General features: G+C 35.8%; 1 protein-coding gene across 2 annotated transcripts; it reads right to left on the reverse strand.

Annotated features, from left to right (window-relative positions):
* Window positions 1-5,578: 5,578 nt before the first annotated feature.
* Window positions 5,579-11,610, reverse strand: LOC18025478 (LRR receptor-like serine/threonine-protein kinase ERECTA). 2 transcript variants are annotated; one of them, XM_006408683.2, is made up of 27 exons: window positions 11,354-11,610; window positions 10,872-11,010; window positions 10,709-10,780; window positions 10,536-10,607; window positions 10,377-10,448; window positions 10,219-10,290; window positions 10,059-10,130; window positions 9,908-9,979; window positions 9,739-9,810; window positions 9,579-9,647; window positions 9,430-9,501; window positions 9,260-9,331; window positions 9,009-9,080; window positions 8,852-8,923; window positions 8,711-8,782; window positions 8,549-8,620; window positions 8,324-8,395; window positions 8,169-8,240; window positions 8,020-8,091; window positions 7,858-7,929; window positions 7,639-7,707; window positions 7,470-7,541; window positions 7,300-7,373; window positions 7,099-7,227; window positions 6,661-7,008; window positions 6,194-6,564; window positions 5,579-6,091 (listed from the first exon to the last, which is right to left on the reverse strand). In XM_006408683.2, exons 1-27 carry the CDS (start codon window positions 11,430-11,432, stop codon window positions 5,732-5,734), a joined length of 2,934 nt encoding a protein of 977 aa, XP_006408746.1. In that variant the 5' UTR covers window positions 11,433-11,610; the 3' UTR covers window positions 5,579-5,731. The 2 variants fall into 2 exon arrangements, with proteins under 2 accessions (XP_006408746.1, XP_024016012.1); XM_024160244.1 differs by having other exon boundaries at window positions 10,709-10,769; window positions 11,354-11,606.
* Between the last annotated feature and the right edge of the window lie 2,588 nt (window positions 11,611-14,198).

Consider the following 14,198-nt stretch of genomic DNA (forward strand, 5'->3'; position numbering starts at 1 on the left):
GGGGGAAATTGCTTTTTCCTATCTAAGAATTTCCTTAGGCTACTTATCAAAACGCTGAGTTTCCCTCTACCTATCTGAAACATAAAATATATTTATTTTATTTTAAAAATTCCGCAATTATTAATTTAACACGTGCTTCACGACGCGAAAACCAAAAATAACACATAGTTGTACTGATACGTCATGTTGTCCAAAATTGTTCATAGTTGTCCATTTTGGTTATTCTAATTGTCCTCGGGCATAAATCTATATTTAATAGTTGTCCACATGAACATACACTTAAGGTTACCATTTAGTATTAGATTACAATAAAATTTGAACAAAATCATATAAATTGCATTTTCGCCATTGTAAGAGGGTTCCATTATGAAAGAGTTACATTTATCATATGAGGTTGTTGATGTGAAACCCATACATTGTTTCAACAACCCAATGATATGTTGTCCATTTCCGTTACTATTATTTTATTATATATTACATAGATTTAGGGTATGTGTTTTATTTATTTTATTTTGTTTAATTTGTTAGGTTAACCAGAATTTAACATATGTAATTTAATATATAGTTGTACCTTTATTTTCTAGTTTCCCATTTGACACTTAAATTACTCTTCCCCCAATTTCGTGAAACATAACTTAGTTGTACCAACTTGTCTAGTTGTCCCAGTCATCCGAGAAATTAAAAAACCATTACATATAAGAAACATAACTTAGTTGTACCAACTTGTCCAGTTGTCCCAGTCATCCGAGAAATTCAAAATTCATTACATATAAGAAACATAACTTAGTTGTACCAACTTGTCTAGTTGTCCCAGTCATCCAAGAAATTCAAAAACCATTACATATAAGAAACATAAGTTAGTTGTACCAACTTGTCCAGTTGTACCTTAGAGAAAAACAACATCCAAATACAAAGATCACAAACAAACTAAATTGGGTTTCCACTTTGGTTTCCACTTTGATTTTCACCTGGGTTTAATGGCTTAAACCAACGTCCGAGATGTATTCCCTTGTTAGCCTTGTTACTTCCTTTAGGGCGAGCTTCTCCGGTTGAGGGATATCGCTTATCTCGCTTTCTTCCACGTTTCTTAGTGTAGTCTGGTGGTAAAACGAATAACTTCTGGATTTCATCAGGGTTAATCCATGTAGACTGATGTGGCACCATATAAATAGTCCTGTAATAAGCCAGGGCCCAAGTATCAATGTGGTAATCTTTTGAGCACAAGTCATGTAAGTGGTTTTCCCTTCTTTTCTCAGCCAAACGCATCATTGCAATGTCAGCGGCTATTGCATGAACACAGGGAATCTTGTCTATATCAAAACGCCTGCAGCTACAACATTTACTTAACAAATCGACCAGATAACCTTTTCCATCATCTCCAATCACACTGTATTCCAGATGAGTAGCGTTAAGCTCAGTGACAATAATCTCGTCCCAGTTGCACATAGAGTATACAACTGGTTCTCAACATAGGGCACCAAATGTCTTCGAGTCTGATGCATATGCAATGTCTTTCCTATGCTTGTTGGACCATTCAGAGATTTTTTCAACATATGCATCAATCAACGGTAATAAGACATACTTCCCTGCCTTCTTGAAGACATTATTCATAGACTCACAAGCATTGCTTGTGTCCAAGTTGTACTTCTCTCCTTTAAAGAAGCACCTTGCCCATTTATCAACCGCAACATTATCATCTAAATACTCAGCAGCTTTTGGAAATCATATCATAAAATCAGTGTACGCACTTAGGAACTCACTTTCAGTGTATTTTTGAACGCATTCTCTGAATTTGACTGCACACAAATCTTTGCAGCCAATCCCAGATTTCCCTCTCACGTTTTGCGACAAATGCCAAATGCAATATCCATGGTGAGACTGAGGGTACACCTCCTTCACTGCTCCAATGATGCTCTTATGTCTGTCACTCATAAAAACCAGTTCCTGATCATCAGCTATAACAGCTTTTAGTGTTTCAAAAAACCACTTCCAACTAGCATCTTTCTCACTATCAATAACACCCATTGCCATTGGATAATGGTGATGATTCGGATCCTGCGCTGTAGCAAATACTAGCATACCACCATACACACTCTTAAGAAAACTCGCATCCACAACTATGACTTTCTTCATTGCTCTAAAGCCTTCAATACTAGCGCCCAAAGCGACAAAGAGATACTTAAACTTATTTCTGGCATCAAGTTTCACACTGATAACAATACAACTTTCGATAGCTTTCTTCTGGACTGCCCCTCACTCCAGTAATAGCTAGTTTTTTCCCTCTCAAGACTGTAGAGTATGACAAATTCACGTGAGCTTCATTTTGAACAACTTTTATCAAAGCTTTGGGCGCAGGGGTGTCTACTTCACCTGGATAGCACCCACGCAAAACATCTGCTACTACTTGTGGTGTGCCTTTCCTTTTATTCTGAATTGTGCTCACAATAACCCGAGAGCAGGTATGGATATTCCTATACACCCTAATACTGAAATAAGTTGAATCCACAATTCGTACAGCGCGTAGATACCATGTACAACCAAGTTCAGCTTGACGGCATCTTAGTATGAGTCGCCCTGGATCCGACTTTACCGTTTTTACCTCAAAACAGCCCTTATGTGAGGCTTTGTCGACCAAAAATCGCAAAGCCTCCTTGGAACGAAATTTTTGAAATTTTTCCAAGCCATCTCCATCCTCCCATTCTAGAACAAACCGAGTTTGTTCCATAGGCCGTAGAGGCTCAACATGATCATGTTCATCTACATCTTCAGGCATGTCATCCTCCTCATGTTCATCCAGTTCCGCATTCTCCTCTAGTAACGCAATTTCACAGCTTACCCCTAAATCAACATTCTCCATCCTCTCAGGTTGTCCCTGTTTTCCCTCTGCTTCTTCTGGGTTGTAAACAATCAACTGGTCTCTTTGTTCTCTGGGAAGCTCTTCACATAACTCGCCTCGCTTATCTCTCTCAATATCTCCATTAGCTCCACATTCAAAATGGATCTAAGTCCCTATTTATCCACTGTCATAAGATACACATAAACATCACCATCATCAACAATACATGACTCCCTAAGAGGCTTAGATACCAACAGAATATAGCTCAATTTCAGCTTCCTCATATTGTCGTTCAACCCAATCTTTTTGCATATACCATCTACAAGCACCGAATAGGTTAACTCATCCATAGATAAGTTTCTAAATGATATAGCATATATGGAATTTGTTGAATTCCATTTAAACTCTTCTCCTTTCAATGAATAATATCCTCTATACTCAAAATGTATGTTTGTGGGGCTGCTCATCCTCTCTTGCAAATACAAAAAAAAAACAAAAAAAAAATATTGTCAATTGTCAGCTTTTTCTCAATTTTCCACGTGAGTAATAGTATTTGTACCAATTCTCCTATATATATTCTATTTGTACCAGTTGTCCCACATTCATAAGTTCTACCAATTGTACCAGTTGTCCCACATCCATAAGTTCTACCAATTGTACTAGTTGTCAGATATTCATAGGTTATTGTACCAGTTGTCCCATCTATCTAAGTTGTATCATTTGTGCCACTTGTCCCGTAACTTTTAGTTATACCACTTGTCCCAATTCCTGCAAATCTCACGGACTCATCATTCACAACCTAGAACACTACGATTCATATCGATTCACCAATAACCATCGACTAATCGACCCATATAGTTGTCTTAAACATCCAATGTCCATGCTAAAACTCACAAATTTCACAAATCGAGCCCCAAAATTAGAAAACCCCAAAACCATACCTAATGCTTCGCAAGGAGCTCACTCGAGTTCAGAGTACGAAGACGTGGTGTACAGGAGGACGACACAGTGGCTAATACGTCCCGGCGAGATGGGTCACGAGTCGAGCTCAAGATTCAGCTCGGATCGGGAAGCAATTCCAAATTCTCGAAAATGAGGAATTCGAAGAGAAAGAGAGGAGAGAGGAGGAGAGAGAGAGGAGAGAGAGAGGAGAGAGAGAGTGAGCACAGCAATAAAATTAATTATTTTAAATATTTAATTTTCTATCTTATTTTTCATTTTCACATTTTATTAAAATAAAATAAAAAACCGAAAAATCATATATGCCACAATTCAATTTCATTAAAGGTATACTTGGATTTTTACACCAATTGTGGCACTGAAACTCCATTATGGCATTGGAGACTTTTGCTCTTCATTTTATGGCAAATCAGCCTTTGATTCATTTCATGGCAAATCAGCCTTTGATTCATTTCAAACCTATTGATTTACCATGGAGGTCATACTATCGAAGAGGAAAGAAGGCAAAGAGTGGAGAAGCTGATTCTACGAGTTGCTGAACTGGAATATATTTTAGTAAAAGTTTCTTTTAGTCAAATGTGAACACTGTAGATATAAGAAGGAAAAGTCAAATTAGATATTTCTTATCGAATCTGTGATACAATTGTTGAGTGGCTTGTTCTCCGAATTGAGAGATCAAGAGATTATCCTGCAAGCCCATACGCTTGAGATTGTAATTCTCATTTCATATTCAATGTAGTACAAATTCCAATCTCTTACACTTGGAAGGAAATGAATGGTCGTAGACATGGAGAATCTCAGAAATCTTCTCGGCATTTAATTATACTTAAACACAAAACGGTGAGGAACAGAATCAGCTCCATCAGAAATACGGATTTGAGCTATGAAAATACTCTAATCACTCACAATTAAGGGGTTCAATTAGATTAGTTTGACTTTGTTTTAAAGAAAAATGCAATTGCTGTAAACGATGGTTTTTGTTCTAATATAACTTAACATTCAATTAAAAAAAAATGATAAATTTAAATAGAAAATTGCAAGTCTAGTTGTCCTTCTTGGAATATATAGTAAAACCTCTATAAATTAATAATGTTAGGACCATAATATTTTATTAATTTATCGTGATATTAATTTATTTATAAATTAATAATTATTAATTTATAAAAAAAAATATTTTCCGCATATAATTTTCTGAAAATTTATTTGAAATAATGTTATATTTTAAAATTTTAACAAATCTAATAATATATATTATTATTAAATATCATAACTATCACAATATAATAGTTTTTTTACCATATTGAATTGTCCATATAAAAATATACATATTCATAAGTTTAAAATTTATAAAAAAAATATGGCTACTATTGATATCATAGAAGATAAAATTGAAGATAACACTACAATACATTTAAAAATATTTACATGTAAAAAAATCAAGTATAACATTAATAAATCATCACAAATTTTGAATGTATATAGTAAAATAGCAATAAAAGTTACTGATATAATAATTAGAAAGATGAAAACCAATGAGATTTCAACTTTAACTAAAAACAAACACATTAGTCATATTTTAGAATATTAAATTTATAAACTATGTATTTTCATAAAAAATTTTAAAAAAAATTATTATGTTATTATTTTATCGAATTTGATAGATTTTTACATTGTCCCGACATGAGATCAAGCAAAATTTATTAATTTAAAGTGAATATTAATTTATCGAATATTAATTTATAGAGTATTAATTTATAGAGTATTAATTTATAGAAGATCTACTGTATTCACACACTTATGTATATCTAAAAATAAGGAAGTGCCACAATTTTTACAAGAGATTAAATTTCTTACCGCCTTAAGCAACGACAAAAAAGAACGATACGGTTTAGCAGATTCTCCTCTTATAACAACGTTTATAAGACCAACATTGTTTCACACACTATTCTGAGAAATAACTTGTCCAAATCGAAGAAAGAGCTCTGCGTCTGAAGCACTCATCGAAGAGCAATTGACATTGTGGGGATTCTTGAGATTTGCATACTCATCGATGTAACAGGAAGCAGTCAGCGTTGTTGATGTGGCTGCAGCCGCGGCTGGTGGTTGTTCCGACAACATGAAGCTGCCTAGGACACGAGTCACCTGGTGCATTGTGGGTCGATCGCTTGGCTGTTTTTTGGTGCACAGAAGTGCAAGCTGGAAAACCTTCTTCACCACCGCGAGATCCTTACACGTTGATGTGATATCTGGATCTGCCATTTCCATCACTGCATTGTTCCCTGTCTTCGACATTATCTGAACAAAACATATATTTGTATTTTATGGGTACTTTTTATCCAAAACCAAACAAGGTCGGACATAATTTCACAGTTGTAAGAAAGGAAAGAAGTGACAAACCAGATGGTGGAGATTGGACTCATCATCAACGGCTTTTCTTCTGGTTAACAGCTCGAGCAGCACTATTCCATAACTATAGACATCGGATTTCTCAGTGAGACGTGAAGTGCGTGCATATTCAGGGTCTATGTAACCAATTGTGCCCATGATGTAAGTTGAAGTATGTGACTTTGACACACAAAGGCTTTTCGCAATTCCGAAATCTGTCAAACGAGCCTCTAAGTCCTTGTCCAAAAGAATATTTGAAGTTTTGACATCTCTGTGTATGATCCTTGGACTACAGTCATGGTGTAGATACGCTAGTCCTTGTGCCGCACCATACGCTATCTTAAGCCGTGTATTCCAATCAAGAGTTTTCTTCTTCGTAGGGCCTTTATAAATAACACATACACACAATCAAGATGTTACTATATAGTCAAGAATCAAATGAGTTTCTATTTTGGGTGTCAATACGATGAAAGACCTACCGTGCAGAAGATCCCAGAGGCTGCCATTGTCCATGTAGTCATAGAACAGAAGACTCCCCAAGGGAGAAAGGGAATAGGCTTGCAGACTCACAAGATTTCTATGTTTGACGCTACTAAGCATCTCGAGCTCAGTCTCAAACTGTTTCATTGACTGTGGGTTGTGAGAGTAGAGGCGCTTGATCGCAACCGGTTTGCAGTTCTTCAAAACACATTTGTATACAGTGCTCGATGCTCCGTGCCCGATGATGTACTTTTCACTTAGATTCTCTGTCATTCTCATGATATCTTCGTAAACATGGAGTGCCATGTTCATATGAAGGATGACCAGCTTCGGGGTCGAATAGGTTACTGATGTGAACAAGAAATTTCGGGATTAAGCTATTGGATTACAATAATGGAGGAGAGGAACTTTTTCAGGAAGTGATTTGGCAAGTAGACCTGGTTTGTCAAGTGATCCATCCAGGAATGGAGGAGGATTGTGCGGTCGGCAAGCTGCTATTAGGACCATAAGAAGGATCACAAGTCCCCCAATAACTATCCCAAGAATAGCTGCTCTAGATATCGGCACTGTGCAAACGAAAAAAGGTTTGTTTAGATTCAGATTTCGCTAATGGACGTTTCTACAAGAAAGAAAATCACCTCGTACAGTTGGACGAGAAACATGACAAGGCGAGTTTAGCCAACTACCGCAAAGACCAGGGTTGCCAATGAAGCTTTAGAAGAAACCAAAATGAGATAAGCATAGCTATGGTAAATGATTAGGCGACAAAACAAAATGCAGAATACCAACACCAGCTAAATTACAATACCTGTCTGGCGAAAATCTGGAGAAGTTATTGCTCTTAGGAATATCGCCTACTAGGTTGTTGTAAGAAACATTCCTAAAGGCATAAGTCCAGATTGCAGGGTTAAATTTTTAGGAAAAGTTTCATATAGAGACACAAAAAAAATGTTTCAGAACCAATCGTGTCTACTCACAATACAGTAAGACTGAGGCAGTTGGTTAACGAACCAACATTACCAGTTAAGTTATTATGTTCTAGTCTCCTGAAATTTGAAGAAACACAAGATCAAATACATCACCAACCCAATAAAAACTGCGAAAAAAGTGTGTTCTGTAATCAAGCAGAACGGATTTTCTCCAAAACTGAAACAAATTCTTAACAATTTGGAAGTGGATAGGGAAGGATTGCTTACAACAAAAACATGGTCTGCAGTTGGTTAAGCTCTTCAGGAATTGGGCCTGAGAGTTCATTATTTGAAAGATCTCTGGAAACAAAAAGACAGAGAACAAAGATTCACAACAATAATGCGAAATATGGAAGAACTCTAACAAGGAAAATAGAAGATACTTCTTACATCTCCATGACATTTCTTAGATTTCCAAAGTCCGCAGGAACTACACCCGTTATATGGTTTCTGCTTAAGTTCCTATAACAAAAAAGACGGATTTCGACAATGATTTTAATCAAACAAAAGAAGGAAGTGAAGGCTTCACAGATGCTTACATCTTGAGAAGATGCTCTAAATCACCGAGGGAAGAAGGAATGATGCCATTTATCTTGTTGTTGGAAAGATCCCTTTTAATGACAACGAGAAAAATGATTAAACACAGGACTAGGCACAAGAAGAGCGTATACGTCACAGAAAACAAAACGCTTACAATGTATCTAAGTTACCGATGCGAGATAGCTCAACTGGGATTGGACCTCTGATATTGTTGTTGGAGAGATTACTGGTCACCCCGATAAATCAAAGACAAACAAATTTGGGTAGTTAGTAGCTTTAAATTCCGAAAAGAAACAAAAGCTGTGGAACTATATCATATATAAGATATCAGAAAGATTACATAGCACCACTTTAAAAGATTCGAAGCCTTAGTACTTACAGGTAAGTCATGCTCTCAAGCTTTTGAAACGCTCGCGGTATGGTTCCGTTGAACTTGTTCCCGTGAACATTTCTGCATACATTAATAAGATACAAAATCATATAAGAAGCAAGCAACAATCTTGAACATTACAGCGTGAATATCTCAAAGAAAGAGACGTACAAGCTGTTTAGGTTTGTACAGGAACTCAGATGATCAGGTATATGTCCTTCCAGATCATTATTAGCCACATTCCTGTATGTAAATAAATCACATCAATATTCAACCATCAAACCATGTCAAGCATAGGGAGTAGTTACTTACAAATCAAACAAGTCAGTAAGCTTCCCAAGCTCTGGTGGTATATGACCTGTAAGACGATTATCGTTGAGCTCCCTGCAAAATATTGTACACATTGTTGATGATGAAACAAAAGTGAATAGTAACAATATGGCCAAAGAGAAGTGAAGATGGTTTGTACAAGTAATGGAGTTTTGACATGTTTCCAAGCTCTGGTGGAATTGAACCAGTCAACTTGTTACTGTGCAAGTACCTGAAAATAAAATCAAAATTGATCATCACTATGGTATAAATAACATATGACTTCAAACTGAAAATTAAGCTCTATTTAATGAGTCATTAGACTTCCATATAACTAAACATTGATATGGAAGCCTAATGCAATGTAACTTCCGTCTGCGTAACGAAGAGACTATGAAGGTAAAGAATTACAATTTTTCTGTGAACGTCAGATTTCCCAGAATCGGAGGGATAGGTCCACTCAACAAGTTTCCACTTAGATCTCTGTATACAAGAGAAAAAAATAATAAAAAAAAAATTGAAACCTTTAAGCTCATGGAAATGTTGATATTAGCTTCGTTAATTAGAAGGAAAGTACTTACAACACTGCAAGAGCTTGCATGAGCCCAATCACTGATGGAATCTTCCCAGAAAGCTGATTCCCTTGCAATGATCTAAAATGATAAAAATATTATTTTTTTTAGATAGAAGAAAGGCTAGCAAAAATTTTAAGAGAGTGCCGAGGACTAACAATGTGGCGACTTGCAGGAAGCCGATGTCGAAAGGGATCTCACCACTTAGCTGATTGTAGGACAAGTCCCTGGTTTCATCATAACCAAATCAATCATGGAGGTTTTTCTCAAGTAACCATACTGTGGTAAGAATTTACAGAAGCAGAGAGAGGCACATACAAAACCTGGAAGGCAGTGCAATTTCCTATCGTCTCAGGGATACTACCCGTCAAACTGTTGTTTCTCACATCACTGGTTAAATACAATAAAAACAAAGTCAGATATTTCATATTGGAATCCTGAATTCGTCTTAGTTTTCAGATGGGCAAGAAGAGATCCATTGACTTACAAATACCATAGACCTGTCAGCTGACACAAATCTGGAGAAATGTTACCCTCCAAGTTGTTTCCCCTCAAGCCGCTGATCATCATATAACAGAAATTATCACAATGCAAGAAGAGAAATTGAAATAGCCAGGCCTCAAAACATAGATACTTACAGATACTGAAGAACTTCATTCCAGTAAATAAGTCTTGGTATCTCACCACTGAGTTTATTCTGAGCCAGATCCCTAGAATTTGTCAAAGCAGACCGAAATTTCACGCTCTGATCATTTATAGAGCTAAAAATAGTAGAGATTAAGTATCAGAGGAATATACAGATTTTTCAGGTTTGGAATCTGGGAAAGAGTTGAAGGGATCGGTCCTATCAATTGATTGTTCTTCAGAATCCTGGAAAAAAGGTAATATTTATATTCAACAATGTGAGGACATACACTGACATATAAAGACTGCTTACAGGATTACTAGAAACTTACAGCTGCTCAAGTTGCTTCAACTTTGAAATCGAAAACGGTATGTCGCCACTTAATTCGTTGAAAGACAAGTCCCTATATGACCAACATGAACACACTTCAACCAACACCTAAGAGACTATAACACTTTTCAACGATTTTTCATTAACTAAGGGTTCTTACAAGTTTTGCAAAGAAGAACAGTCACCAATCTCATCAGGGATTTGCCCAGACAAGCGATTACCTCCCAAATCACTGCGTTAGAAAAATCAAACGATAACAATAAGTGGCACACAGCAAAGAATGCACAAAAAGTAGACTTTATCTCATGCTACAGTGATATTTGAAAAGGTTACATGGATAAGAGGCTCTTAAGATCTCCAATAGCAGGTGAGATTTCTCCATCAAGATTCAAATCTGACAAATTACTAGACAACATAGAAAAGGCACAAGACAAATTATAACTTTCCCACGAGAAATCAAACCTAATAAACACCAAAAAAAAAGCATGAAACTTACAGAGCAACAACATTGAAGGTGACATTCTCACAAGTCACACCTCTCCAGACACAATAGTCCGAAGACGGTGAACTTGTCCAGTCATAGAGAATATTATTCACATCTTTAAATGACTTCTTAATCTCCAGCAACGTTGCTCCTTTTTTAGGATATTTTATTAACACACGCACAAAAAAAAAGAAAAAAAAAAGAACGTTTGTCAGTTCTTGATCAAATAAAGTACTGAAACTTGAACTTCCAAGAAAATTAGAAACTTAAACACTAATTTATTCATCTTCTTAAGATAATAAAGAAGACCCTAGAAGTAAAAAAAAAAGTAAAAGAAAAGAAAATGGCAAGTACCCTGATCTCATTTCCACCACAAAACTCCTTAGGAAAGTTCAAAATCAAATAAATTTCTCATTTTTGTCGTTTCTTTCACTTCAAAAGACAAAAAAATTGCACTTTCATCAGAATTTGAACTTGAAGAAGCATGCACTTACCATTGTCCGAATTTACAGTAGTCCCAAAGCTCAAACAGATGAGAAAACCCAGAAGGACTACTTCTCCAAACAGAACCATTTCCACATGCGTAGAAGCCAAAACGATTGCGTTCTTGCTTACAACTTAAATATACTAAAAAGCTTAACTCTCCATGAAGAAGAAGAAGAAAAAACAGAGGATAGAGAAGAAAACCGTATGTACCGACATTAGATTTTTTTTTTATGTTTCAGAGAGAGACTCTACCCAAATTATTGTTTTTATCTTCTCTTTTCTTTTACACATAAATTTTTATAATTGTTTTTACTTTCACCAAGAGGAAAAAGTCTTGATTTTTATCGTTCCATCACATCATTCTGGCGTTGTTTACAGTGTTTCATTGAGTGCTCAGACGACAGAAACACAGACTGAGATAGAGAGATGGAGAGAGAAAGAAAGAAAGAAAGAGAAAGAGAGAGAAGAAACACATAAATGTGGGTTAAAAGAGAGAAAATGTACAACTGTAGGGACTGTGTGGGATAGACGAAGAGGAATTATTTGGAGGATAAAGTTAAAAACCCCATCATCTTTCTTTCTGCCAGAGTTCTGAAGCTTTGCAGAGGAGAGAGACGTCCTTGCAGTTGTTTTTTCTCACATTTTCTCTCTCCTATCTTTGAGGGTAAAACGGTCATTAATGAAGAACATGGTCATGGCAGTGAATAAAGGAGGTCGCTTTCGATGCCAATCGTTGAGTCTTCGCCTCTCTCTCGCCGTTTCACAAGATGACCCATATCAATAAATCATAAAATGGGTAGTTTCGTAAAAAGCATATTTAATTTAGTGTCAGCTCGCTTACATTTATAATGTAATTTTTTCTTTTTCTTTTGGGCTCTTACATTTTTAATACTTTTTAATTAGGAGACCATATAAAACTCTTTTGAGTATTATTGTAAATACCCGTATAATTTCACATACATTGCTATATGTAAATTCGATTCTATTTATAATTTGAGCTAATGTTTTTTTTGTGTTAATGTGAAGGATAAATAGTTATTAAAGAACAGGATATCAAGATTTGTGGAGAAATAAAAGCTTATACAAAAAAATGCAAACCCAAATAAGAGAAACTGTAGATAAACAAAACAAAAGACAAGAATGCAAAGTATAATAATAACATTGTATTTTGACTATTTTTATGGATTATTTTTAAATATATTTTTCATGTTTTTATTTCTTTTAATTGTATTTTATTATAGTTTTTTAGTATTTATAATTTAAGATTTTTTTCAAGAAGCTTAGGAAAAAGTTTAGCAAAATGAATAGAAGACCAGATTTTCAGCTCAGAGTCAAACCGTCAGAAGTTCACCCTCAAATGAATATCTTCTTATCATCTGATCCAGTTCAAATTTAGAGACCTTAAAGATAGAACAATCAGCTTTCCAGTGCACTTGACACCAAGACAATCCAACGGTTCAATCAAAATTACGCGAAGAGCAAGATATCCCGTCAACCAACTGGCAAGCATTCATGATCGTGGTCAGCACCCATTTTTACACCGGTCATATCCCCTATGACCGCGGAGAATGGTCTGTTCGGCCCAGAAGCCCATTTCCAAGCCCAAATCGATTTTCTCATTTGGAGAAACCCTAAGTGACCTCCATAAATGACTTGAGCATCACAAATACATGTTTTAGGAACCCTAAGTCGTATGTTTATGAATACTTGTGATGCTCAAGTCATTTTTAGGAACCCTAAGTCGTATGCTTATGAATATTTGTGATGCTCAAGTCATTTTTACACCGGTCATATCCCCTATGACCGCGGAGAATGGTCTGTTCGGCCCAGAAGCCCATTTCCAAGCCCAAATCGATTCTCTCATTTGGAGAAACCCTAAGTGACCTCCATAAATGACTTGAGCATCACAAATACATGTTTTAGGAACCCTAAGTCGTATGCTTATGAATACTTTTTAAGTTTTGAGTACTTTTCGTTCTTTAGAGTTGTTTTAGGTCAAGGAGATAGAGATATATTTCTTGAACCCTCTTTGTTTCTTTTCAATATCGATTTCAATACAATATTTTTGCTTTCTTCAATCATGTCTGAGTAGTTTACTTGTTGGGTGTAAGGGATTTTCGATGGGGACTATATATGTTTGATGTGGATTCCATTAGCTATTAAAGCCGAATCCTATAACTTGTACTTCTAAACTTATTTTTAATGCATGAGAGTAACGTCATGAACTATAAACTGATTTAGGTTTGTAGTATTGTGAAAGTTTTCACTATGGGCTAGATCTAGTTTCATAAGAGCAATTCTGTCATATGAGTGAAAACCTACCTATGGATGAGTTATGAATGTTTATGAGTCTTATGCAAGCTTGCATCTTCTCTCTTCCAGGGCTAGAATGGAAACCTACTGGTCAAGGTTGCGAGAGATAGTTGGTTATGATCACGAGAGTGACGTAATCATACATTCGTGACTTGAGTTCTAAAATTTTTAGCTAGAATCTTTTAAATTACTTTTTGGCAATGTTTTGAATCGTTCGCACCCCATGAGACAATTTCCGTTAAAACCAATCGACTCATTTTTATTGTCTCATATCGATTTTAATTCAAGTTTTTAGTCATTAGGTTATTTTTAATTCACAACCGATTTTTATTAAAGTTTTAGCATTAGGTTATTTCCAGTTTTCAGTAGATTTGTCTTTTTCCCATTTATATTATGATTTATGATGTGGTGTGTCGTGAGGGTGTCAAGTTTTACCCTAAATGAAATCAATAGCCGCAAGTGCACAACTGATCGATTGTAGTACTTAGGGATCGAATCCACAAGGAAGGAGGATCTTTCCTGCAAAAGCCTTCGAAAGAA

This window comes from Eutrema salsugineum, unplaced genomic scaffold, assembly GCF_000478725.1.
Source record: "Eutrema salsugineum unplaced genomic scaffold, Eutsalg1_0 scaffold_12, whole genome shotgun sequence".
Taxonomy (NCBI): domain Eukaryota; kingdom Viridiplantae; phylum Streptophyta; class Magnoliopsida; order Brassicales; family Brassicaceae; genus Eutrema; species Eutrema salsugineum.

Bases quoted from the DNA above. Each gene is read 5' to 3' on its own strand.
- LOC18025478 (XM_006408683.2), bottom strand. From the start codon at position 11,432: ATGGTTCTGTTTGGAGAAGTAGTCCTTCTGGGTTTTCTCATCTGTTTG. The intron at 8,621-8,710 runs GTACGTCTCTTT...TAATGTATGCAG, and splicing joins TGTACAAACCTAAACAGCTT to AAATGTTCACGGGAACAAGT. The intron at 6,565-6,660 runs GTAGGTCTTTCA...TTATTTATAAAG, and splicing joins CCTCTGGGATCTTCTGCACG to GCCCTACGAAGAAGAAAACT.